The sequence below is a fragment of the Microtus oregoni genome, unplaced genomic scaffold (assembly GCF_018167655.1).
Source record: "Microtus oregoni isolate MIOR12 unplaced genomic scaffold, Mior012 000023F_ref0000262, whole genome shotgun sequence".
In the NCBI taxonomy this organism is placed as follows: domain Eukaryota; kingdom Metazoa; phylum Chordata; class Mammalia; order Rodentia; family Cricetidae; genus Microtus; species Microtus oregoni.
The window spans coordinates 30537501-30562343 of record NW_024543082.1 but is presented as its reverse complement, the minus strand read 5'-3'; the positions used below and the strand labels follow the sequence as shown (position 1 = coordinate 30562343).

Below are 24843 nucleotides of genomic sequence, written 5' to 3'. Positions count from 1 at the left end.
AGGGAGCCTTCTATGCCAGTGCCAGGCCTCCTGAGGACAGGGCAGCTCACATATTCTCCTCTCCTGCCCAGGACTGGGTCTTGCATGGGCTTTTGAAACCTCCAAAGCTCACCCACAGTGACACACTTCCTCCAACAAGGCCACATCTACCCCACATGTCCTTACCCTTCTCTAACAGTGCCAGTCATGTGACGAAGCATCCAAATATACCAGCCTAAGGAGGCTATTCATTTTCAAACCACCAAAGAATGAAGAGAAACTTTTAGGTTTATGGGAAATCCCACCTGGCAACCACTTCCTTAAAGCACATTGAAAGAGCATTTTGCAAAATGGGCGCCTAGAAATGGAGCAAGCAAAGTAACTCTGAGGGCCTGCTCCTACTCCGCATCCAAGCCCAAGAGCCTTGCAGCTGAGTTCCTTTGCACTGGGAACCTGGTGTTTAATACTGTGGTTTCATAGGTGAGTGGCATCTCTTCTGCTTTTCTGGAATCCCTCTGAAGGTACTGTATACTCTGGAGCAGAGGTCACAGTTGGCTAATTATTTACCCGGGCTGGTTTTTATTCTTTCCCTCTTCCCCTGGAACTAGGAACAGCCCTGATTTCCTTGCACTTATTCCTCTCTTTTGTTGCTCTCTGTAGACCTTAGTCCTTCTCCAGCCCTGCCCCTCCAGGTGCCCTTCCCTCTGGCCTTTTAATCCCCCAACCCCCACATCCATAAGGCCCTCTCTTTGATCTCCATGACAACAACAGTATCCTGTCAACCCATTTGTATGGCTTGCAAATGGCTGTATTTTATAAGTCTTTCTCAAATCTTCTTTAGCCTTTAAAGAAACAACAGCAGAGACACAGGGATGTGGAAAGACTCACAGCTCACACCATCACGGTGGATGCTGGAGATGCACATGGGCAAGATTTCCTCATACAGATTCCATCTCCCTCTACTCTGTAAGAAGCCTTTAAAGAACAGGGTCCTCAGCCAGGCTGTGGTGGTGCACACCTTTAACCCCAGGGATCACAGGAGGATCTCTGTGAGTTCAAGGCCAGTCTGGTTTACAAGAGCTTGTTCCAGGACAGGCTCCAAAGCTACAGAGAAACACTGTCTCAAAAAAAAAAAAAAAAAAAAAAAAAAAAAAAGTCCTCTTCTGGAGCTGGAGGAAGGAGCTACTTGGAAAGATAACTGAAAATTTCCTTCAGATTCCTGAAAGTTCTCTTAAAATGCACATTATCCTCTTGCCCTTTAATTACTGGATGATAGTTGTGTCACTCATCTGAGTAGCCCCACCCCCAAGGAATGACCTCTTTCATGGTCTACATGTACAACATCTCTGTAGTAAAGTGTCATGGGCAAGCATGACACAGGCTTTGGGTGTAAGGGAACCTAACAGGGATGTAGCCACTACCACCTTGCAGGAGGCTTAAACTGATGAGGGGCTAGCCTCGGGCACCATGAGAGGGACTTAAAATACAGGGCTAACCCAGGGAAAGGGGGAAAAAAGAGAAAAGTTGCCCAGAAAAGAAGCAAAATAACCTGTCAGATAAGGAGTGAGTCAACAGAGCCCAGGGGTGACCCAACAGCTGTGTCCAGTAGTGGTAGATGGTGGCATCCTGGGGAGAAAACACCAGTGACCCAGGATACCAGAGCTCAGCATGAGGCTGCAGTGAGTTATCTGTGGGAATTCTGGGTTTCCAGATGACAAGAGGGCAGAGCTCAGGTCCCCTGAGAGAGCAGCAGACTGTTAAATGCTGAGTCCGCCAGCCCAGGGTAGTATCCTTATCCTCACTCAAAGGTGGAAATTCTAAGTGTCTAAAGGCCTTTTTCCTGCAGCCGGGCTCTCTGGAATCAGGCTGGGCTCCAGACCTGCCATCTACACCTGAAGAATGCCTCACAGGACTACTTGGGCAATGGGAAGCCCTTGACTAAACCAGAGGATTTCAAGAATCAGCACCAGGTGGGTGACAGGGGAAGAGAACCTCAAATATGTCAGATACGCCTCTCTGTTTCCCCTCTCAGGAATACAGCAGAAGCACAGCCGAGCACAGAGCAGTGGTGGGGCTTCTGCGTGGATCTGGTGAGGTAGCAGGATGCTCCCTCCTTCCCCCTTGCCCTTCTTTCTCAAAGTGAATGAAAACCGGCTACCTGATTTCTCTTGTTTTTACCTGAAATTGGATTTTCCTGGTAGAGCAAATAAGACACTAGGTTTTATGATGGCGAATCTCTCATCTAAGATCTAAGTAAAAAAAACATCTCTTGTTATTTCGTTTGAGGCTGGGCACCAGCCTATGCTGGAAGGTTTACCAAAAGCTGGGGTGCTGCTCTCACAAAAACTGGGGTCTTTGAAGCTGGCTTATCCAGCGGCTTCCCTAAACTGGCTCGCCTAATCATGGGGGAGGGAGGGAGGGAGGGAGGGAGGGAGGGAGGGAAACATAGAGCAGGCTCCAAATGGAGCATAAGCCAGGTGGTTCCTGAAGGAACGTGCCTGTTTAAATGCACAGTATCTGCAGTGTGAATCTGTGGCCCGGGTGTTTCTGTGGAGGACAAAGGTTTTCACACAAAAAGACAGGTATATGGACTTTTTAAAAACATAAATCTGAATGACGGCACGCATTCCCCTCCTGCTGAGGAGTGAACCCTCACAGAGCCTGTACTTCCTGGTCCACCTCGAGGTTCCAGAAAAATCAATCCTACTCCATGGGGATGAGAAAGGCTTTGAAGCCAGTTTCTCTCTCTCTCTCTCTCTCTCTCTCTCTCTCTCTCTCTCTCTCTCTTTCTCTCTCTCTCTGTCTTGTGGAAGGGGAGGAGAGGTTAGACCTGCTAATACATGAAGGACTGACAATTCCTTACATATCTGTGAGACATGTACACATTTTTTAATAAAGCACCCATAACCCCCAACCAGAACCGCTGGATTAATTCATGAAAGCAAAAGGAACTTTGTAATCTTTCATAGCCTTACGATTAAGAGAATGGCTGAAAAAAAATTAAAATGTATTTCAAGACAACTTTTTAATTTTTACTCTTGTAGGAAAGAAGAGAGTTGAGCTAGGTTTATAATTTAGGTATAAAATGCTAGTAGGGACAGGTAGAATACAGATCTGCTCTAGCTTCACCAGGTCAGGTGACATTCACCCCATGAGGCTGGAAGACAAAGTAAGGGATTTCATATTTATTAAGTCTTGTAGGCACGAGCTACCCACATGGCGGTTCCCAGCCTGACCCCAGTCCACCAGCGGTCACTAGGGGTGGGGAGATGAGCTTGGTGAGAAGACCATTCTTCTGATTCTAGAAATTCACTGAGACCCTCATGGAAAGCATGTAGAATTCTAAGTGAAAATTTCGCTTATTAAAAAGCATTCTCAGTCGCAATATGCAATACTGAGGAGGAGACAAGGGTAGAATCCTCCTCGAGGCTTCATTCTGAACCATCAGCTTACAATTGCTCTCTGCGTGCCAATACTTCAGCAAGTGAAAGTGTGTATTTTGGAGATACTCTATAAAAGATTTCTCACTTGAAGCAAAATTTTACAACGGAAATATTTTTCTGCATCCAATTGCATCTGAATAGTGTGGCCTCTTCCCCACTGCTGCCTAAGAACCCCATGATGCTTTGCAGAGGCTCCTGTGTTATGAATGCATGGCCTAGGGGTTCCTTCACTCCACCTCCCAGGGGCTCTCATCTCTGTACTCACTCACCACTGCCTGCCCACCCACTCACTCATCCATCACCTCTGTACTCACTCAGCACTGCCTGCCCACTCACTCACTCATCCATCATCTCTGCACTCACTCACCACTGCCTGCCCACCCACTCACTCATCCATCACCTCTGCACTCACCACTGCCTGCCCACCTGCCTACTCACTCCCTAGCTCATTGGCTTGCTCATTTCTCAGACCCGCCTACTCATAAACACACTCATTCATTCATTCTCCCACCAGCTACTCTTTTCCTGATTCATTTCTTCACTCACGTATTCACCCATGCACATATATGAACAAGGCACACATGTCTTTAAGGGGCCCGCAGAGCCACCGAGGAGATGCACAGAACACAGGCTACACGCTGAGAGTGCTGGAAATGTCACAGGCAATCCCTTGTCAGGGATTCACCTGTCTTCCCTGAGTGTTACATGCGACTGGAGCCTTGAGAATCCGTAACTGGGCAGGAAAGGTGCCATGGTACCATGTGAATCATGACAGGTAAGGAGGGCACCTGGGATCAGGGGGATGTGGATGACTGGGGAGCAAGGGATTGATGGTGGAGGCCTCAAGTGTCCTTGGGATTGGTCATATCCTCAGGGCATGGGCAGCTAGGCCTGAAAAGTTTCAAATTCACCCTTTCCTTTAGTGAAACAAACAGTTAAAATGAAAATAGGTAAATAATTTATTTTGATAACAGAGATTCAGAAGAAGGTCTACTCTAAGACAATGATTTAAAATTTTAATAACTCTAGTGCAATTGAAAATTAGTAATTTTTTTATATTTTAGGGATGTCAAGACTAAAATGGCTATTTTCCCACTCAAAACCAATAGCCCCGCTTTCTTCCCTACACTGGACACATCTTTCAATCCAGCTGTCCATGGGAGTGAGTGAGTGAGTCCTCATCTTAGGTTCCTACCATTCCACACATACCCATGCCTACTCCCAGACACAGGGGCTCCCTGTTTGGCTGATGCTGTCCCCCTGTCTTTCCGCTCCTCTCCGTTTCTTCTTCCTCTGTAGACTCCTTAAACAAACTGAATGTTCTGAACTCTCCTACCACAGGGAGGCATGTTTGATAGCACATACCATCTCTGCGTGTCCTATAGATCAGTCCACAGCTTGCCTGAAACAGGAATGCCCTTTAAAGTCTTTTATACCATCAGGTGGAGCAATAAGCTAGTCTGCCTGAGTCTTTAGCCACCATACCTCACTCAGTGGGGTTAGTCACCAGTATGCCTGCCTGCTTGCCCAAGAGCCAGACAACAATGCCTGCGGGCAGGGCTGTACACCTGCACGGCACCTAACGAGTGGTCTTAGGGAAGCCAGGTATGCTGTGCATCCCATAACACCTTCGTCCCTTCGGCTCTAGGAAGAAATGCAATGTAATGCATTAACTTTCACTCTGGCATTTTATTTTAGGACCCGTTCAAAGCCCCAGAAGTTTCCAATTTTAACTACAAGAGGTAGAGGCTCATTATACAGACACACCCTTCACATAGGACCCCCCCCCCCCAAAAAAAAAGAAAACCCTCTCAAGGCCACAGTAATATCTGGCCCTTTCCAGTAGCTAGATGCAAAGAGATGTATGGAGCAATTGGCTGAAACTTCATAGCCTCTATTCAGGGCAGACTGAGCCAGTTTTCTGTTTGTAGCATGGCTGGGATGTGCACAGGGTTAGGGCATGCTGAGATCCTTTTATTGTACAGCGTGTGGTGCTCACAGGAGTGGACTGGTCACAAAGACTGAGGACAGCTCGTCACACTCCCAAGCCACATGGTCTGTCATGCCGCCTGCTGCAAACACAGCTCATTGGCTAGGGCTAAAAAAGCGGATACACAGGGACTCCCTACATTAACCGTGTTAGTACCCGAGGTGGTGCGCACCCCCACGGTGGAAGCCTGCCTTCTGTCACACATGCTCATCATTTATGAGAGGGCCGATAGGAGGAGGAAGAGAAAGGGAAGAGAAGGAAAGGGGAGGGGAGAGGAAGGGAAAAGGTGGGAGAAGAAAAAGCCAGAAGCAGTGGAATTTCATGGAAGCATGATCCAATAATAGTTCCCTAGATGAAAGAGCATTTGACCCATATGGTCATTGCCAAATGCATCTCCAAGGAGATGGCTCATTTCCAATGCATCTCACCCACAGGTAAGTGCCATGACTTGAGAGTATCCGCGTGTCAGTGGCCACTCAAAACAGTGATCTGTGACAGGTGTGCACAGGGGACAGATACCACCACCTCCTTTACAAAGTTTACCTTTAAGGCAGGCCCTGCCCCGGCTCAGGCTTGCTCCACCCTGTCAGGGCGGCCGACAGCAAGCTGAGCAGCAACTAGACTTTATCTACAACCACACTGCCCAGGAGACAGCTGCTTCCAAGGTTCATGCCGTGGTCAGGGAACCCAAGGACACAGCTAGCTAACGTACAGGGGGGTTTCTCTCCTTCCTTCTGTCATGCATCGTGGACTACACAGTGCTCTCTTCATTCCCAAGAAGCATTTAGAGGTTTTCAGCTGTGATGGAATTACAAAGTCAAGGGGTATCCATCTCACTATCTGCCTGAGACCGATCCTAGGGACCCTAATCAAATTCTCAGGACAAAATAAGTAAGACAGAGCAACCTCATTCTTTAGAGATGGATAATTTACTATAGGGGAATTCAAACTATGGGTATCAAACATGCTTCTGCCACCGAACAGTGTTTCAGTTAATGGGACAATGGCATGTATAATGACTATCACAAGGATTTGAGTATTTCGAGGTGTCACAGCCAGCTTGTGTAAATACATTCTATAATAGTTTCACGATGACGCAATCACCCAAAGACAGATTTCTCAGGATGAATCCTTGTCATCAGGCACTGTGTTTGTATTGAATGTTAGTATCCTGGCATCAGGACAAGAATACTGGGGTTCATACACTAGGAACAGTGTCAAAGACACAGGCATTGGTTCAGTTTACCTTCCAGGTAACCCTGATGCTCTGAGATGACGTGGGCTCCAGGTGAACTTCCTGAGGTGGACCATCAGGAGCTGCAGGAACCAAAAACACAGAGGTAGGTTATATACACCAGAGGCATATTTTTTTCTTTTGTAAGGAAATTGGCAGAAAAAAATCAACAATGGCCAAGATACCCAGAAAATGTTACAAAATTGATCTGTAACCTATACCCATATATATGTATACTTTAAAACATTTTAAAACCTATTATACTTTAAAACATTAGGAGATTCAGAACACCAAACATAAATGTCATACCAAGAGTTGTGATTCTGTATTGTTTATAGAATGATGCTAAAAGAAAAGTCTATGTGTGTACAATTCAGATTCAATCTTTGCAAATCTTTCTAAACTGAAGTATGGACCTGCAGAATAGAATGCAGGGATTCAAAGAGATGACTCTAAATTTCAGGGAAGACTGCATATTAGGATCCAAGAAGTAAAGAAAGTGCTGTGAGGCTTCAGGCCCATGAGAAGAGCAGAAGAAGTTGCTATGGCCCATGGAAAGGAGTGTTCTCTGCAGCTCAGACCCAGGGACCCCCGGGGTAGGGATGAGCTGAGGAAGGTAACTCCAAGAAGAGGTGGGTTGCTTGGTTACAGCTTTAGGAGACTTAGAGACAGTGAAGAGAGGTAATGTTGTCCTGGTTGGAGATGGGTGGGCCAGAGACTCTGCAGAAGTAGAAATGGGGAGAGAGGGAGCGCCATACCCACTGCTAAGAAGGTCAACTAGTCCAGAGGCTATGTTAGTCAGTTTCATGGTTCCTCATAAAACTAAAAGCAACCCTACCAAAGGATCCATCTACCCCATCCCTGGGTGTTTACACAACAGACACAAAGTTACCATGCCACAGAGACATTTGTCCATCCATGTTTACTGCAACACTATTCATGATAGCTCAGTTATGGGACCAACCTAGGTGTCAATCAACAGAGGGGTGGATCATGATAATGTGGTTTAGGTACACAGTGGTAGTCTACTCAGCCACACGGAGAACGAAGCAAGGAAATGGAAGCAACTGGGGTTGATCACATTAAGCAAATGAAGTCTATCTCGGAAAGACAATAATTATATATTTTTCTCATTTGTGGGTCTTGGAGTTTAAATAGATGCATAAAAATCATGTATATACAGATGACATGTAAGCAGAAACAAAACTGTCTCTGAGATGGATGGGAGGGGCAGGGGAAAAGGAGGGTGGGGCAGGAGGGCTAAAACAGCATGAAAATTGCCTTGTATAGCCCAGTTTAATAAAGCAACAGAAAAAAAAAAAGAGGTAAAAAAGGGACGGATGCTCAAGCTGCTGGTCAATGAGAAGAAAGGTGGCAGACAGCTGCCATACAATGCAGGCTAGAAAGTACAGCCAAGTTCCACAGGGCAGGGCTTGTGGGAGGGAGAGGATGAAGGCATCAGTGCCAAGTGATGAAGTCTAGAAAACAGGGCTCACTGTATTTCAGTGTTATGCATCTGAAGGCCAGTGGGGGTTCCTCCATGTCTGAGGACTGCAGAGAGAAGAGACTGACTTGAGCCCATAGCCTGCTTTTCTGACCCACACCCCATTCCCAGTCTTGGCCATGCCGCCTTCCCTGGAATCTGCCTCCAAGCTTGCCCTCTGCTTTCTCTGACACCATCAGGGCCCCCTTACCCTGGCACCCTGCTGTGTGTAGTTTGGCTTCAAAAGCCACACAACTTTCTGTTTTGTTAATTAAAAGGGGCCAGGTTCCAAAGCCCTCTGAAGCTCTCATCCATCCTAGTTACCTGGTTACTCTAGTTATCCCAGTTCCCTAGTCACACTTCCTGCACAGAGCCCCTCTCCCTTTTACTTTATGGCCTCCTGGTCATTTACACATTTCCCTTGTCCAGCGCCTTAGCAGCATCAAAGCACCGAGAGAGCTCTGAGCTTTTGCCCTTGAACTTTAATTTCCCTCCATCACATTCTAGCCTTGTCTGGGAGCTTCTACAGGCATTATTCCTACTGGGTGCACACCAGACCCTAACATGTCTCTAACATGACCCTAGCATACTTCTGGCCTGTCTTCGGTCTCCCAGGGTCTCTCAGGAGCTGAGTCCAGAGGGAGTCCCTTTCTGGGACTTTGAAGATGTAGAAACAGAATCTCCTCCTTCCCCTTAACAGGTCCAGGCACAGCTGTGTACCTGGGCCACTGCATAACCTTGAGTTTTCTAATCTATCTGTCAAAAGGTTTTCCTAGCATCAAAGTTGCTTCCTAGTATCCAGCCACTGGGACCTTCACTGCCAGAGCTCTGCCTCTGGATACTTCACACAGGAAACAATGTTAGACCTGATAAAACCCTGTGGAATAGACTTAGTTACAGAAAAGCATATAGCTTTCTCCATCAGAATCGTTCTTTTTTTTTATAAAAAGGTATTTCTTTTGACTTTTTTGGACTATGTGTATGTTTGTGGGTGTGTACACATAAATGCAGTACCCACGGAGGCATCAGATCCCCTGGAGGTGGAGTCAAAGGTGGTTTTGAGTCACCTGACATTAGTGCTGTGAGCTACATTTGGGACCTCTGCAAGAGGAATCTGTGCTCTTAACTGTTGAGCCATCATCTCTCTAGACTTCATCAAAATCACTCTTGCAAATATATTTTGGATTGACCTTGTCAACTCTAACAGTGTCTCCACTTAGTTTCTCAAATTCTCCTTTTTTGAGGGTGGACTAAAGGTGACTGTTGTTTCTACAACATCGCTTGAAAGACACTTTACTCATAAAAAAGGACTTTTTTTTTTTTTTGAAAAAGTAAACCTTACTGAGCTTCAAAGGCCCTTTTACTCAATCACAGGCAACTTCTGTGAGGCGATATCAAGGCAGAGAGAATTCTTAACGCTGAAATGGAGAGAGCAATTCACAGGTTACCCTGCCTATTACACTAAATTTAAAAGTCATGCTGGCATTTAATGCTTAAGAATTGGCTTACTTGCTCCAAAATTGAAGCTGTAATATATAAAGGAGATTTTTTGGGGGTTGTTTTGTTTTAAATATTTAGTTTTATTTTTAAGTGTGTGTGTTTGCATGCTCATGTGTATGAGCGTATGGGTGTATACATACACCTATGTATGTACACACATGAGTGCTGGTTTCCAGAAGAGGATGTTAGATCCTTTGGAGCTGGAGCTACAGCAGTTGTGAGCCACATACCATAGGTGTGGGGACTATACTTGGGTCTTCTGCATAAGTAGCAGGCACTTAACTGCTGAGCCATCTCTCCATCCTTGAGGAGGTTGTATTGTTTGTGCTTTTTATACTAGAATACACAACAGTATCCCTAGGGTAGGCAGAGACTGGAGGTGAAGATTGATCAATAGCATCATTTCCCAGAATCGATCATCTTTGCACATCTATAGAAGTAAAAACTGGCCAATCTGTAAAGCGGGAGGGATCAGAAACTGTTCACAGTGTCTAGTATTTCTGCCAGGTCCACAGCAAGGCAACTTTCACTCATTCTGTTTGGTTGGACACGTCAAGGAGAGGTCTATGTGACTGCCAAATGCACAGGATTTCGCCATTCACTGGCTTGTCTGCATAGGTTCCTCATGAACTGGCTGCTCCCTGTCCAGTGAGCCTCCTGCTTCTGACAGCCAACAGCTTCTCAAAGAACTGTGAGGTGCGAGGCTCTCAGAACATTCTCTCTCCCAGGTATCCATTTCCTAGCTACAGACAGAGTCCTGAGTTTGTTTACTGAACTGGAGAGAAGCTTCCTGATGAGGCCCCCCCCCCCCCCCCCCCCCCCCCCCCCCCCCGTCTCTCTGACTGGGGAGTTGACGAGCATCTACTATGAGTCAGATCATGGTGGAGACCAGGACTGGCATATCCATTCTGCACCGTTCTCAGTGGATGTGGCAGGTCCAGTCTTACAGGAAAGTGAAGAAAGACAAGGGGCTTCATAGAAAGAAAAGGTGCTTCATAGAGACAACCGGGTTTTGTTTGCCAGCCATAAAAGAGAAACAAAGTTGTTTCCTTTGTAGGCAAACAGATACAAACAGACACAACTTTACTAGGTGTATTGAGCCAGCGTCAGAAGGGTGAGTAGCTTAAGTCTTTGTTTTTTGCTCTTTTCTTTCATTGTTCCTTGATTTTAAATAGATATATAAAGTCACAGTTGCATATGTGACAGAAAGGAAACCGACTAGCAGGCCGAAGTGGACTATATCTATGTATGAATGGTGCTGTTCAGTGGGTTAGGATGAAATAGAAGACCCAGGAGCCACCACATAGCCTCACACACAGATCTTCCTTTGTGTAGGAGCTGGGTATGTGAGAACAAGTTGTGTTTTTGTGGAAGAAAATAGCCAAGACGCTGGTCAGTAGAAACACGAACATCATACTTCTGATGCAAAGACTGAATTCATATGAAGTTATTGATGGATTAACCAACCGTTCATCTACATTATTTATTTATTCAGTTATAGCATGTGCCAAACATTATTCTGGGGCCTAAGATGAAACAATAAAAAAATGCCAGTAGCTGTCACTGTGCACATGAGAGAGGACTGAAAATAAACCACAGGCTTGAACCAGAACAGTCCAGTGTGTCGGATGGTGACCAGCTACTTTAATGGGAGTATTACAAAGGGGTGGACTCAGGCATCCTAGAGTGAGCCTTAAGTAAAATCCTAATATGGGTTGGGACAGTATTTATAGAGTTGTTAGGCAAAGGATTGAAAGTGAAGAGGGAGAAAGGGGAAGAACACTCTAGAACATGCTAGAACATTTTCAGAGCATCCTAAATTAGCATCAGGTTGAGGCTCCTTATGTGTAAAAAACAGCAGGAATAATATTTATTTCTATAGGATTAATTGCTAAGGCTCTCCCTGAAATGAAGGTGAAAAGAATGGTAACCAAGAGAGGAAATGGTTAAAGGCTGTATTGTGTACAGAGCATGGCTGACCCACAATCTACTGCAAAGCCAAAGCTGTGTTGCGGCCTCTCTGAAACCAAACCAACCCTCTTCTGCTAGTATGGGAAAATGCAGTGACATTCAAGATCCTTCAGCATAATTGGACTTCTAGATTGCCACACAGATTGATAATGAAGATGATGAGGGGGCCAGCCACCCCACACTCGGTCACAGGCACTCAGTGCCATACAACCTTCAGGGTTTAGCTGCTACCGGGAAGTGGCTCTCTGGCAAAAGTCAGCCATGGTGTGACATGTCTGGTAGGTATCATAGAGCCCCGGGAAGTCAGAGGCACTTCTGGTCCATTAAGAGGTGATCTTGTCAACTCTGATAGTGTTGTCTACTCACTCTGACTTCTTTTGGGGGCACTACAAGGGAGTCTAGAGTTTAGAGATCGCTAAATGGTGTGATCTTTGCTACATACTTGCTTTCTGAGGTCAAGTGCATTTAAGTGGTATGATTATTCACATGGGCACTTTCATATAAAAATATCCAGAATTGAAGCTCAGAAGCAATGATATTTCCAGCACTAGAAAGGAGCGCTGTGCAAATGACAGCAATTCCTTCTTGAGGCAGCTTTGTGATGGATACTGCAGGGGTCTTAAAATCAATTTCCCATGGGGCAAACATGTAAATCCAAGGCCTTCAAACTCTTCCTTAAAGGGTGATAATTTGTTCCTATGCAATCTCTGTTATGTTTTCTCCTTAATAAAAAAAATTCTTTGTCAATTTCATACACAGATCACATTATTCTTGTTACTGTGTGACTGGGTAGAATTTGGCTTCCTTGGCTAAGTTATTGATGCTTCAGTTAAGGGAAGGGAGGGGCCGTTGTCAATAACAGGTTCATCGGAGGGAATACGGCACTGGATTCCAGTGGAAAGCTGCCAGGCACCGAGGACCAAGAGTGGCTAGGAGGATACATAGTAACAATAAGCGCCTGGATTAAAATAGTGATACATCACTGGGAGTGCGAGCATTAGGAAGATCCTAAATGGAGCCTTCCCAAGGCAAGACCCCTCTGCAGGTTATGACTGGGGACGTAGGAGGAGAGGAGGATGAAGGCCCCTGAGCTGGCAGTTGGACCTGCAGTGGGAGGGTCTTATTCCAGCTTCCTTCTTGTTCTCTGAGCCTTCTTGCTCTGCACTGGGCCTCTTTTATCTTTTCTGTCTAGATCTCCCATTTTAGCCAGCTCAAGCTCCTTTAAGAAGAATACAGTCATCCAAGGGTCTCCTAAGAACTTTAATTTGTACAGAAATTGGTTTCTGGAATCTGAGGTGTCAATAGCAAGGAGCCAGAAAAAGAGAAAGTGTATAGCGTGCCTTTTCATTGTACCCTCGAATGGTGGAAGGGGCAGGGAATTAGTTCTCTTGGGCCTGTTATTAGGAGTCAGTTCTACTCATAATGACACCAACCTCATGGTCCAGTCAGCCCCTTAAGGCCCCACCTCTTACCGGACATGGGGATTGGATGAATTTGGGGGAATATCAGCATTCATACCTTAACACCCTTCAGAATCTTCAGTATGGGTTAACACTACTATATTTTCTCACCACATACACAAACTATACTTCTGTATCATGCTGAAGAGCATAAATATTAATATTCAGTGTACACACACACACACACACACACACACTGAGAAATCTCCTTTCACACGGAACACACTGGGTTGAGATATCAATAGCAAATACTTCCTAGTGTTTGGGGAGTCACAGCATAGTTCAGGACACTGGGGTCCATGCAGAAGTGACCATAAACCCCATGTGCTATTGTCATCAAGATCCGTGATCTCAGATGCTAAGACTTGGACACTGGGTCTACCCAGAAACCAGATAAGTTACCTAACGGGGTGGAAGAGTCTCTGACCTGGCTTTTCTAGGAAAGGCAGAGAAAAGGAGAGTCAAGGTTTGGAAGATTTAGGAGAGTGGAGAGGGAGAACAAATACTCAGCAGAGTGTCAAACAGGAGGTCTGAGTAGGGCTACTGGGCATCACTTCCTGTAGCTCCATAATGGTGAGGGGCTAGGGTAGGAACCCAGAGCTAAGCAACTCACAGATGTCTCTTCTGCAGGTGTGAAGTGATAAGTGGCCTCAGATGCCCAACACTTGGCCACTGCAACACTACAGTTTCTAGGCAATGCTCATTGTTTGACAAATAATCTCTTTATTTTCAGAAAAGTATCACATAGGTCTCCCCAGATGACTGTAGTTCCCCCAAAGACATGTTTTTTTGAGCATCATTGTCAGGAGGTGGCTGCGGCATCTGTAGCCACAGCAGTCAGTTCTAAGGAGGGACCCTTGGTCAGCGTGTTGGCACCCCTACCTGTGAGTCACACGTGGAAACTGACTTTCCGATTCTCATCATGCAAACCCTGCTAGTCCATCCTCTTTCTTGCTCATTTGAATGTCAAATCAGATCCCAAGGGTGGCTGCCCAAGTCAGCACCTAGGCAACATTCAAGAGCCTAGCCAGGGAGCCGAAGGGAACAGACTCGGTTTCTATCTGCAGAGACAACAACAGCCAGAGCTGTTCACCTGGCCTCCTGCATGCAGGGAAAGATGCTGCCATGGCAACCAGAGGCTGCTGCAGAGGTGAAGAGGAAAGGACATAGCCCGCAACAACAGCAGTGCTAGTAATGGCCGTCAGGGGAACAGTTGCAGGAGATACTGCTGGAAAGAGGGAGTGGCAGGATGTGAGGGAACAGGAGGACACTGGGCACGTGGCTGAAAAGTGCAGTGTGAGCTAAAGAATGTGGGAAACTTATTCTTTGAACAGCCAGTATTCTGTAACTCCAGGAAGTTAGGGACAGGGTAGGTAAACGTTTTTATATGATTCTGTTTTTGCTGAAATATATGTCAATACTCAGTTTTCAGCTATTTCTGAAATCAAAGTACTTCTGGAGCTCAGAATTTGGTTTTCCAGTGTCTGCATAAGGAGGAAAAGGAACCAGACATATATCTGTTTTACAGAGGAGAAGACATGAAGACAGAGGCCAAGGACCAAACATGAAGGCAGCCCGGTACCCACCCTTAAGAACCATTTTCAAGATTGATGTCGTCCTGCACTGAGAAGTAGGCCCTGGTTTATGGCCTTGAACATACCCAGTCTTGTTTGACCTTGGAAGCTAAGCAGGGTCAGGCCTGGATAGTACTTGGATGGGAGAAAGAGTGTCCATTACTTAAACTTATTTCCTTAAGAGTAATATTGACCACATAACAGAGAATTACAATGCTGTGGCTGGTTCAGAAATCACACTTCTTCAAATTTAGCATGGGGAAAATAATCTTGAAAAAGGAGCAAATGAAAGATGATATGGTGTTCACTATTGCAGGGCCTAAACTAAAGAAAAGTTGACAATGACCGACACACCCAATCACGTAGAGTCTGTTACATATGTGGTGGACTATGCCACTATGAATCGTCGGAAAGAATTTCAGACGAACATAATGTCTATGTAGAATACAAAGTGGGCAGTGGGAAGTCAATAATAATCTGCATAGAGGTTGATATCAACTTCCGGTGAGTCACGGTCACTGGAAGATGATGGATGATGGACTGATCTTAGATTAAACTTATACAACTCTTTGATTGACAGTGGAGAAGCAAAGGTAGGTTTGAGTGCCAGTCATTCTTCACTTCCCAAGAAACACACCAGCCATTGGCTCCTTGCTTTCTTCTAACAGAAACCCAAAGACATTGGCTTCCTCCCCTCCTCCATGGGGTAGGCTCACAATCAACATACACTGGCCAGGGCCAACTTTTCAATCTTCTGATAACAGTTAACTCCATGAAGGCAGTCTGGAGTAGACATGTGTGTCTGTCTGTGCTCACATGTGGGTGAGCATACTGGGGAGCATGCCTAGATGTATGTATGAATGATGAAACTGGTCCCGAAAATGATCTAGAAGGTTCTGTCAAGATGGCCCAATGCCAGCTCTAGGAGACAGGATGGTAGAAGTTGCTTTGTCCATTTCAAAATGCTTACAGGTATCTTCAAAGTTTTCAACATTTAATAAGAAATAATTTATCACGGTAGGACAATAAAGTGATTATGTCAATCTTTAAGTAACCTGTGCCTCTGCACTTGCCCACAGACATACTCTTGGAGTTTCTGACTTAAGCTTGTGTCTTTCTCCCACACTTGACCTTATGGGTCTTGGGAACACACTTAGCCTTTTCCCATCAACCTGGGTCTAGTGCAGCAAAACCAAGAGATTATATGACATGACTCCTTGAGTTCCTCAGCACTGTTTGCCTCATTTCTTCCATTCACACTTCTATATTAAGAACCTTGGTCATCTGAATAGCAAGAATGATTTCAAAGCTGGGGCAAAGTACTGTAGGCATTTTATAAGGTGTAGGGCCATGGGAAGTCCACATAAAAGAATGTGACCAGGAGCAGGGAAAGGCGTGATTCAATTCTACATTTAAGCGTCTGAATCACAAGAGTGGATTACTGGGTGGCAGGTTCTAACCAGTGCCACCTACCTGCCTCATCCGCCGTGATGGTGATCTCGTTGCTGGGCTCACTCTTGCCAATCCGGTTCTTGGCGTACATGCGGATGCTGTAGGTGGAGGAAGGGTGGATATCAATGATGGTGGCCGAGTTCAGCTGAGGGGAAACATCTTTGGTTCTTTGAGCAGAATCCCAGGAGTCTTTTGGGTTTTGTTTTTCAAAAAAGAAGAGATAGAGATGTGAGTTTTTTTACTCTGCCTTTGAAAGTTCACAATAGGAATTTAAAAAAAAAAGAAAAGAAGAAAGAAAAAAAAATACCCCCAAAGTGAAATCTCAACACAATGTTCCCAGCTTCTTGCCAGAGCTGGTCACCAGTGGGTACATGGGGTCACACACTTATTACCCATGGCAGTAGGTAAAGGACTGAGGTGAGCTTGGTACAGAAAGGGCCTTTGAGCAAACACACAACACATATGCCTGGGGAAGAACGAGATGGAAACACATGTGATGGAAGGTTCTGTGAAAGCCTTGGCCACACACAAAAGCTTATTCTACAGTGCACCATGACAAACTATATTTCAGACATTGCTCCCATTCCAGGTCCTTGGTTCTAAAAGGCACAAAAGCTCAGCAAAACCCTTCACTATATCTGACCCTTTCTTCCTAAACCAAGTGTGATAAAGCTAAAATCATTTCACACAAGCCGGTCAACCTTAGTATAAACCCCACAAAGAAGCACCTTGATCAATTTCAGTTTTTAAAAACTCATTTCATCCCAAATCTGTGGTGGCGGGAATCTGTTTTCAGTCTCAGCTATTTTGAATATTAGCATCTCTTTACTGTGAAGGGATATTGTGGAATATGTGGCAGTTTGAGCAGAAGAATTTTGGTAGAAGAAGATGAGGTCAGCCAAGTTTCTTGTATTAGAATAGATGGGCAGTTGACTGAGGATGGGTACTCATTAGCAGCTGTTGATTATAGGAGAAAAGAAACCCTGAGACGATAGATGGAAAAAATATATACCCACCCACCACTACCTGGTCTTCTCCTGCAATCCTTAAGGATTTTCATGGAGTCTTGGGGATGTCAACTCCCTTGTCTCACTAGTGATGAGTTTAAGGGGGCTGCCTTGTCTCAATGTAAAGCAAGACTTGAAGAAACAGAAATGCATGGATTCAGAATGCTTGTAAGGATTTTTCTTCTTAGGGAATCACAAATCATGGAAATGGATCATCACTATCAAAGAGCAAAGTATAGGCATCTTTTGAGTTGGGAAGACTGGGGGTAGGATACCAACATGGAGAAAATATGGTGAAACTAAATGATGAGTTTGATAGAGGATGAATGAGGGGAAGAAATCTTTGTCAACAAAATGATGTCCAACAATGAGCCTATCACATAGAGAAAAAAATCAGGTCTCCTGCAGAACATGTTTCACAGGGAGGAATCACTAGAATTGCTAGATACAAAGAAATACAGGGATAAGCAGGCATTCAGATGGTTGATGGTTCTATCATGATAATATGCAAGTTTCTGGAAATGCAAGGACCAATGAAGGCAGAACTTTTTCACTACAACCACATTTATGGGACATGGAAGAGACTGAGAGAATAGAGAGGCTGCCTGCTTCTTCCCCCAACCTCCCAAGTCCTGTAAAAACACCAAATCAGGGAGAGGATGACTATGTAACCTGCTGAGCACTCAACAGTCACCAGCTATAGGTTCCTCTGACCCAGCCTAAGTCCCTGTAGGTGGTCCACTTGCAAAACAACCTTCTAGTTTGACTCAGAAGCCACTCTCCCACTCATAATTTGCTTTTCACCTGTGGAAAACAAAATCATTTCAGACAAACTGGGGATTTAGTTTTCAGTGTAAAGGTCTAGGGAGTCAGTCTACACACAGATGTTGCTAACTAGAGGCTGGCATTTGACCTCAACTGTGTTACCTCAAGCTCAAGATCCTTATTCTACAGCCTTCACATGTTCTCCTAAACCTCCTTCGAGATGATAGTACCAGACACTGCTTCAGGACTGCTCCACCACAGTAACCTTGAGTCCCTGCAAGGTCTCAGCTTACTGGTGGGAAGGAATGATGAACAAACATTTGTGTTAGATATAAAAGGCAGCAGCTGTGGCCAATAAAATGGTGGGAGCAGTGTGTGTTTGCATGAAGTAAAGCTCAGAGAGCAGTGTGGCAGACCCCCGAGTGGCTGGTGGAAGGGCACAGAGAAGTATAATATTCACTGCTGATTCCAAACAATCCAAGGAAGAATTGGAAAGCTTATAAATTCTGTGAACCAGTTCAGCTTGAAGGTCAGATGCCTGACCCCAGATCATGACAGGTCATCAGGGACAAGAGTAAAGCCACTGTTGTGTTTGCCAGGTGCTGACCGTGGTGCTGAAGCTCTCCACACTTTTGGAGGTGGGAAGAGAGGAAAGGGGCCAGCAGAACAGGCAGGGAAGGAAAACAGACTACGGTCCCCCAACATGAGAGAATGGGGCAGATGTAACAACTATAGTCCAATGATAATGAAGGGTCTTATGAGAAGACGTTGGGGGACTGTCACAGAACCCAGAGCATCCATGTAGAAGAGATGTGGTTTCCCCAAGAATCAAAAGAAAGGGGCAATCAGAGCACCCCAGAGCTGCTGGCAATAGAGAAGATATATGAAGCAGGGAGGCACCTGCCCTCTAATGCTTGCTTTCTACAAGACAATACCTGTGGAGTTGTCCTGGATGTTTCCAGAGTGGATGGTCACAGAGGAAGGCATGGATAGGGGCTCTTTAGTATTATTAATACTAAAAACCAAGGACATCTGTCATCAAGCCACAGAAGGAAGACCATTTGGCCAATGGATGATGTTTGGGCTGAAGAAACTTTGTGTGCATTAACCCAGGCTACAGCCTGTAAGAGTTCCAGCTGGACAGGGCAGAGTGGGCCTTGCAGAGCTGGTAAGTTCATGCTTCTTGGACTGAATTGATCCAGCCTTGACTGATACACTGATAAGAACCCTCTTTGCTAAGAATGTGAAGGGTTTTTACTACACCGGCTGAATGTAGCTTTTGCAAAACAATTACAAAAAGTAGATGAAAGTTCCTTTGCAAGATGGTGGCACTGCTGCAAATGAGTGGAGATCCAGGGTTCAACGGACATTGATTATCAGCTCAGAATGTGTACCAGGAACTCTGGAGTGCAGAGACACTGTAAAGGGCTGGCCAGACACAGGTCACAAGGGTACTCCAAGGAGACAGCTTGTGTCTATTCTCAGTGGAGAATAGATTGGGTTAACTAGTTGGGATCCCACCCAGAAGTACAGGATTATGGGTAGAGAAGATGAATGGCTGGTGGGGAGGGCTTCTTGGAAGACATGTAACCTGGAAGGATGGGTTTGGTTTTCTATGAACTTATCTTAGAAATTTTATTCACTTATAGACATGGTAATGAGTTTACAAACCCAGCAGTTACCAAGGAAAGACATGACTCATGAAGATGCTGGCAGACATGAGCTTTACAGAACTGAATGCAGCTACTACATATTAGGAGAGCAGTTTCTCCCTCTCTCCAGGGCTTCCTACTCTGAGGCTCAAGTGTGTAAATTAAATACAAGGAATATTTCCTCCACATTCTATTTACATTAGATAATGTACCGTGAGCTAGGGACCTGAAGGAAGGAGGAAAGGAAAGCACAACTCTGAGAAACTTGACAGGAACCGAGAGGGGTGTGCATTGAGATTTCTTAGATGATGAATTAACCCCATCAAGATGAGATTTTATAGGCCTTCATCTTGTAATTATTTTCATGCATGTTTGAGTAACACAAAAGACTGCACTTGTCGGGGTGACTATGTGTCAGAAAATGAGTGAACGATTTTAAGTGCACTTCTGTCTTAAAGACTCATTAAATATGGATTTAACATCCACTGTCTATCAGGTATTCAGAACAATGGGCAGTGTGGAAATAAACATAGCAGGCAGAGGGAGCCCAACCAACTTCCAGACTGGTGGAGGGACATGCATGCACGGATATGGCAGTTAATACACACAGAGGGCCCCCCTTGATATATGTCTCAGAACTTGCTGGGGAAAAAGGAACACCAAGGAAGAGTGGGGGCCCTATGATGCCAGAGGTAGCCTTGGCCTCTGCAATGGTCTCCTCTTTCACAGATGAGGTTAGCAGAACTGAGATAGAGGAACAGCAAGGTGAAGCTAAGGCCAGCAGAGGGCAGCACAAGCTGGATTCTAATGCTCATTACTGCTGCTTTGGGTGGGCACCAGATGTTGGCAGGGGGACCCTCCCTGAAGGCAGCATGGATCAGGCCTGCTCTGCAGTGGGAGGCTGCTATGTGTTCCAGTCCCAGGAATGTGGGCAGCCAGTGCTCAGCCTGTGGGAAAGTGGGGCTTTTCTTGTTCCCTGGGTCATGTTGAATGACTCTGTGCCTGTCTGCATCTCTGCTGTCCCTCATCACTACCCCGTTTCCAGGCAAGTCTGCACCTCACTTCACTGAACAATCTCTTTTCTTTAAAGCCATCCCCTCTCCTGTGGGCCCTGGGAGAAGCCTGTTTGTCACAGCCCTGGATACTGCTCTACTACTTTCCCTAGGGACATAGTGATTTGGAGCTGCACTACTTGCCTCGAGGGTCTTCCCACCTGAAACTCTGAGACCAGAGAGCTGAGCCACCCCCTGTTCTTATGTGCATCCCAAACTAGCTATTCGGAACAAGATCCTTAACCATTGATCCACACTTGATACTCGCTGAGTCTCCAAATTCTGCCTCTCCTAATTCCTCACTTCTGTTCACTAATTCCTGATTCTATCCCTGGCACACTGCTAGTGAGCCATCTTGCCCTCTGGACCTACTCTTCCCAGCTGTCTTAAGTTTGATTTGTTGCTATGTCTCATCTCGAAAGAGACCAAATCACTCCTGACAGGGCAATGTGAAGCAACACATTGGCCTAGAAAGAAAAAAAAATGCTCTTGTGTCTCTGAGAAGTGAATTAACCCTTCCAATGCAGATTGCTCTCCTACCCTATGTCTTCTATAAGACACAGAAAAATTCTGGCAAGAGGCCACAGTGGTGTCATTCTATCTTCATCCAGAGAGACTGTAAGATTCCACGTGGGACTGCAGTAGCCTTTGGAAAAACACCAGTGAGAAAGCCTGCCATGGTGCCGCTAGCTAGGTCAGTTTTATGTGTTGGCTGTGGACTGGCTGAGTGCTCCCTGGCCTGTCCCTAGTGCATTTCCAGGGGGTATTTGTAGAGCCATTATCACTTGAAGAAAGATTATCCTTCCTCATTCTGCATAGACTTGTCATATGCCACATCCTGCAGACACCTGCATGGTGGATCCTGAAGCTTGGGATGGGAGATCCAGGTCTATAATTGAGGGCAGCACCTATCTGGAGCAGTAGAAGGTAAGAAGGCTGGTAGAAGACCAGGATAGAAGCCTATTTCTGTTGGTACCCATGGGCAAGCCTGTGGCGGCAGGACCAAGACCAGTGGGGTCAAGGCCGAGGTCCAGCCAGGTCACTCAGACTGGGGCTGAACGTGGGCACAGAAGGAAACCTGGACATACTCATGCAAGGCATGGACCAAATGGAAACAGCATTCTGAGATTTGTGTGCGGAGGAACTGTGGACGTACAATGAAGAGACAAGGAGGAAGGCAGGCGGGCATGCAAGACACAGACAAGTCAAGGGGAAAGTGAAAAGCTTACCTGATTTATTCTTGCATTCGATGTCATAGCCTGTGATGGGGCTGTTGCCGTCAAACCCCATGGTCCACCTGAGTGTGATTGTGCGTGCTTTGACATCTTTGATCTCAATCTCGGGAGGATCTGGGGGTTCTGTATCATCAACAGAAAGATGGAGGTTAGTTCAGATCAAGCCTGGACACAAGTTCCAGTGGAAGAGTTACTTACAGCTAGCAGGCACTGCCTGGTAAAAAGCATTTACTAGCCGATTTTCCTTTTCTGATTAACTAGAAGGCACTGCCCACTTCCCCCAACAGATTCTGTGTGCAGCCTGTGTGGCACCAGGCCAGACCTGCGAGATGCACGCGTCACTGCTTTGACTCACAGCACATTCATTCCCAGATGGTGGACTTCCATTCCATCCTCTTCATCTCATACATAGGCTCCCAAGATGGAGCGGCTAAGCTTGTTTGCACTTGGCCTAAGTCTCTGCTCTCTCATCCGCTCTGGTCCCCACAAGGGTTTGGCTTCAGTCTGACACAGTCACACCTTCTGATGAAATCCAGACTTAGGCCAATTTCCTACATAGCTAGGACTTCCTGAGAATGCGAAGTGTTCCCAGCTGACTGGGGCCGTACTGCTCCCACAGGTCAGCACACCTTGTCCCAAATTCCCTTTGCTGTGTCCAGCCTACCTTGCACTGTGAGCTGAATTATTCCGCGGTCCTCCCCATAAGAATTGATAGCATGGCAGGAGAAGAAACCAGAATCCTCTCTCACTGTTGGAAGAATCTGTGACCAAAGCAGAAAAGACATCACTTCCGATAGTAGGTTGAACTGGAGATCAGCAGACATGATTTCCTGCCATTCCCAGCACTCATTACTTCTACAAACATGGACACATACTCACAACACAGACATAGACGCAGAGATACACATAAACATTCCCACTCCCACATGGACACAGATACACACAGACACAGGCATATTCACACTCACTCACACTAGCACACATTCATGGATACACGCTCACACACACATTCTCAAACAGCACACAAAGAGACACTCATATGCATACTTTCCCATTCACACACATGGATACATACACACACACACAGATATACACACAATCATATTCACACAGGCACACTCAGAGATGTATACTTAGACGCAAATAAAGATGTACACACACACACACATATCCAGTTTCACAGTTGCACACACAACCTCACACACCCATGTCCACAATCACAGACTCACCTGCACATGTGCACACTCACAGGCAGACACACTGACAAAGACATACTCGCCCACAGACCAACATATACTGATATACACTGATACACACTTGCATGCATTTACACAAATGCACCCATGTTGATACATTCTGAGGGGAAATTACTTCCATGCAATGATAAGCATGCAAACAGGTCCATCTGTCTTGTTGGACTAGATGTCTGATTTACATGGGCTGCTGTGGTCAGGCCCATCTATACTCCACACACTTCTCTCTCTTCCCACGTGGTGTGATTTTAAAGAGCCATGCAGAAAAAACGTCTATGAATGAGCCATCTCTCTGCACCCACCACTCTGTTCCCACGGACACAGCGATGCCTTTTCTGAACACGCTGTTTCTTTCTAGGATTTCCTAAATGCTCAGTACAGCATCTCTACACATTTCCAGTGTATTTGCTATTTTGAACAACAAAAAGTGGTTTCCAGTATGTGTAAGTTGTGTATTATATGCAATATATGCACGTCTACGGTATCCAGATACACGATTGCAGCATCCTCACACCTGGGGTCTGTGAAGCACGGCTGTATCGTCAATGTCCTCAGGACCTCACCAGCGTTCTGCACCATAGAGCCTCGAGGACTGCACCCCGGAGGCAGAGCCAATGTCTGTTCTAAGCACCTAGCTTTAAATTTCCCTCATGTGTGTGCTTCTGTGCCGGCCTTCCTCATTACAGAAGCATTGTTCAGTCAGTCACCCTCAGTGTTGCAGACAGAACAGACACACTTCCTCCTAGCTCTTGCGAGTCTACATTAATGACGGAATATTCTCTCCATTGGATTTTCTACAAAGAACCAAATATTTTTCCCTTTTTTAAAAAAAATATTTTGTTTTCAGTTACATGTATATGTGTTGGGTCATGCGGACACGTGTCCAAGAACCCATGGAGACCAAAAGAAGGCACTGGATCCCCAAGAGTGGGAGTCACAGATGTGGTGATCCATGATGTGGGTTCTGGGCACTAAACTCAGGCTCACTATTAACTCCTGAGTCAGCTCTCTAGCTCTTAAAAATATCTTTATTGTAGGTTTTCTTTTCTCAAAGCTCATGCTGTTGAATATGCACCTTACACCCACCCCACTCCTCTGAGGACAACGCTCATGGAGAGACCTCCTTCAGGGCTTAGTTATTTCTCTGTGGACAGTGGCTGTGAAGTCTACTTCTGAAGGTCACTCAGTGACCTTGTCCATGTTGATCAACAGAGAAATGGGGTGTCAGGAGAAAATTCCAGCAGGATATTCACACGTCATTCCAGCCATGCACATGTCTGTGTCAGAAGGCTGACGAACTGTCCCAGAACTCTGTCCCATCTGGCATTTTTACCTGCAGAGTAGAGATCACCTCCTCTCCCACCTCCTTGGTGGACACCAGGTAACGGGCCATTTCGGGGTTAATGATCCTGTCCTCTTTCTCCCAGCGGACAATGATGGGTTTCTCGCCATGTGCTGTGCAGCTCATCTCCTTCTTTTGACCCTGAGTGGCCAGGGTAGTGTTGGGATAAGAGGTTATCATAGCAGGAACTAGAAAAAACAAAGCAAAGAAGACAAGTCCAGCTCAGCAAAGCTGCATTCTTGATTCCCCTACCATCACACCCAGTGTTGCTTCAAGAGACAATTCTTTGAAATAAAATGAGTCCAAGAAACTGCTGAGCAAGGGCCAAGAGGAACAACACTAAAGACAGGAGAAATTGCCCTGTAGGTTCATATTCAAGGAGTTGCAGTTTTATTCCAAGTCCGTTGGAGCCAGATGTGAGCCAGGGGCATGGCCTGTGTCACCACAACAC

At 45.7% G+C, this 24843-nt stretch overlaps 1 protein-coding gene across 1 annotated transcript in view; it reads right to left on the bottom strand.

Annotated features, from left to right (window-relative positions):
* The window catches only part of Dscam (DS cell adhesion molecule), a gene marked incomplete at its 5' end in the record, with an annotated part of 553946 nt that overhangs the window by 107225 nt on the left and 421878 nt on the right, over positions 1-24843 (bottom strand). Inside the window, 5 exons of the mRNA XM_041673080.1 lie at positions 6659-6729; positions 16108-16275; positions 21792-21920; positions 22462-22558; positions 24384-24580. Coding sequence (XP_041529014.1) covers positions 6659-6729; positions 16108-16275; positions 21792-21920; positions 22462-22558; positions 24384-24580 — 662 coding nt within the window. The remainder of the gene's footprint in view (positions 1-6658; positions 6730-16107; positions 16276-21791; positions 21921-22461; positions 22559-24383; positions 24581-24843) is intronic.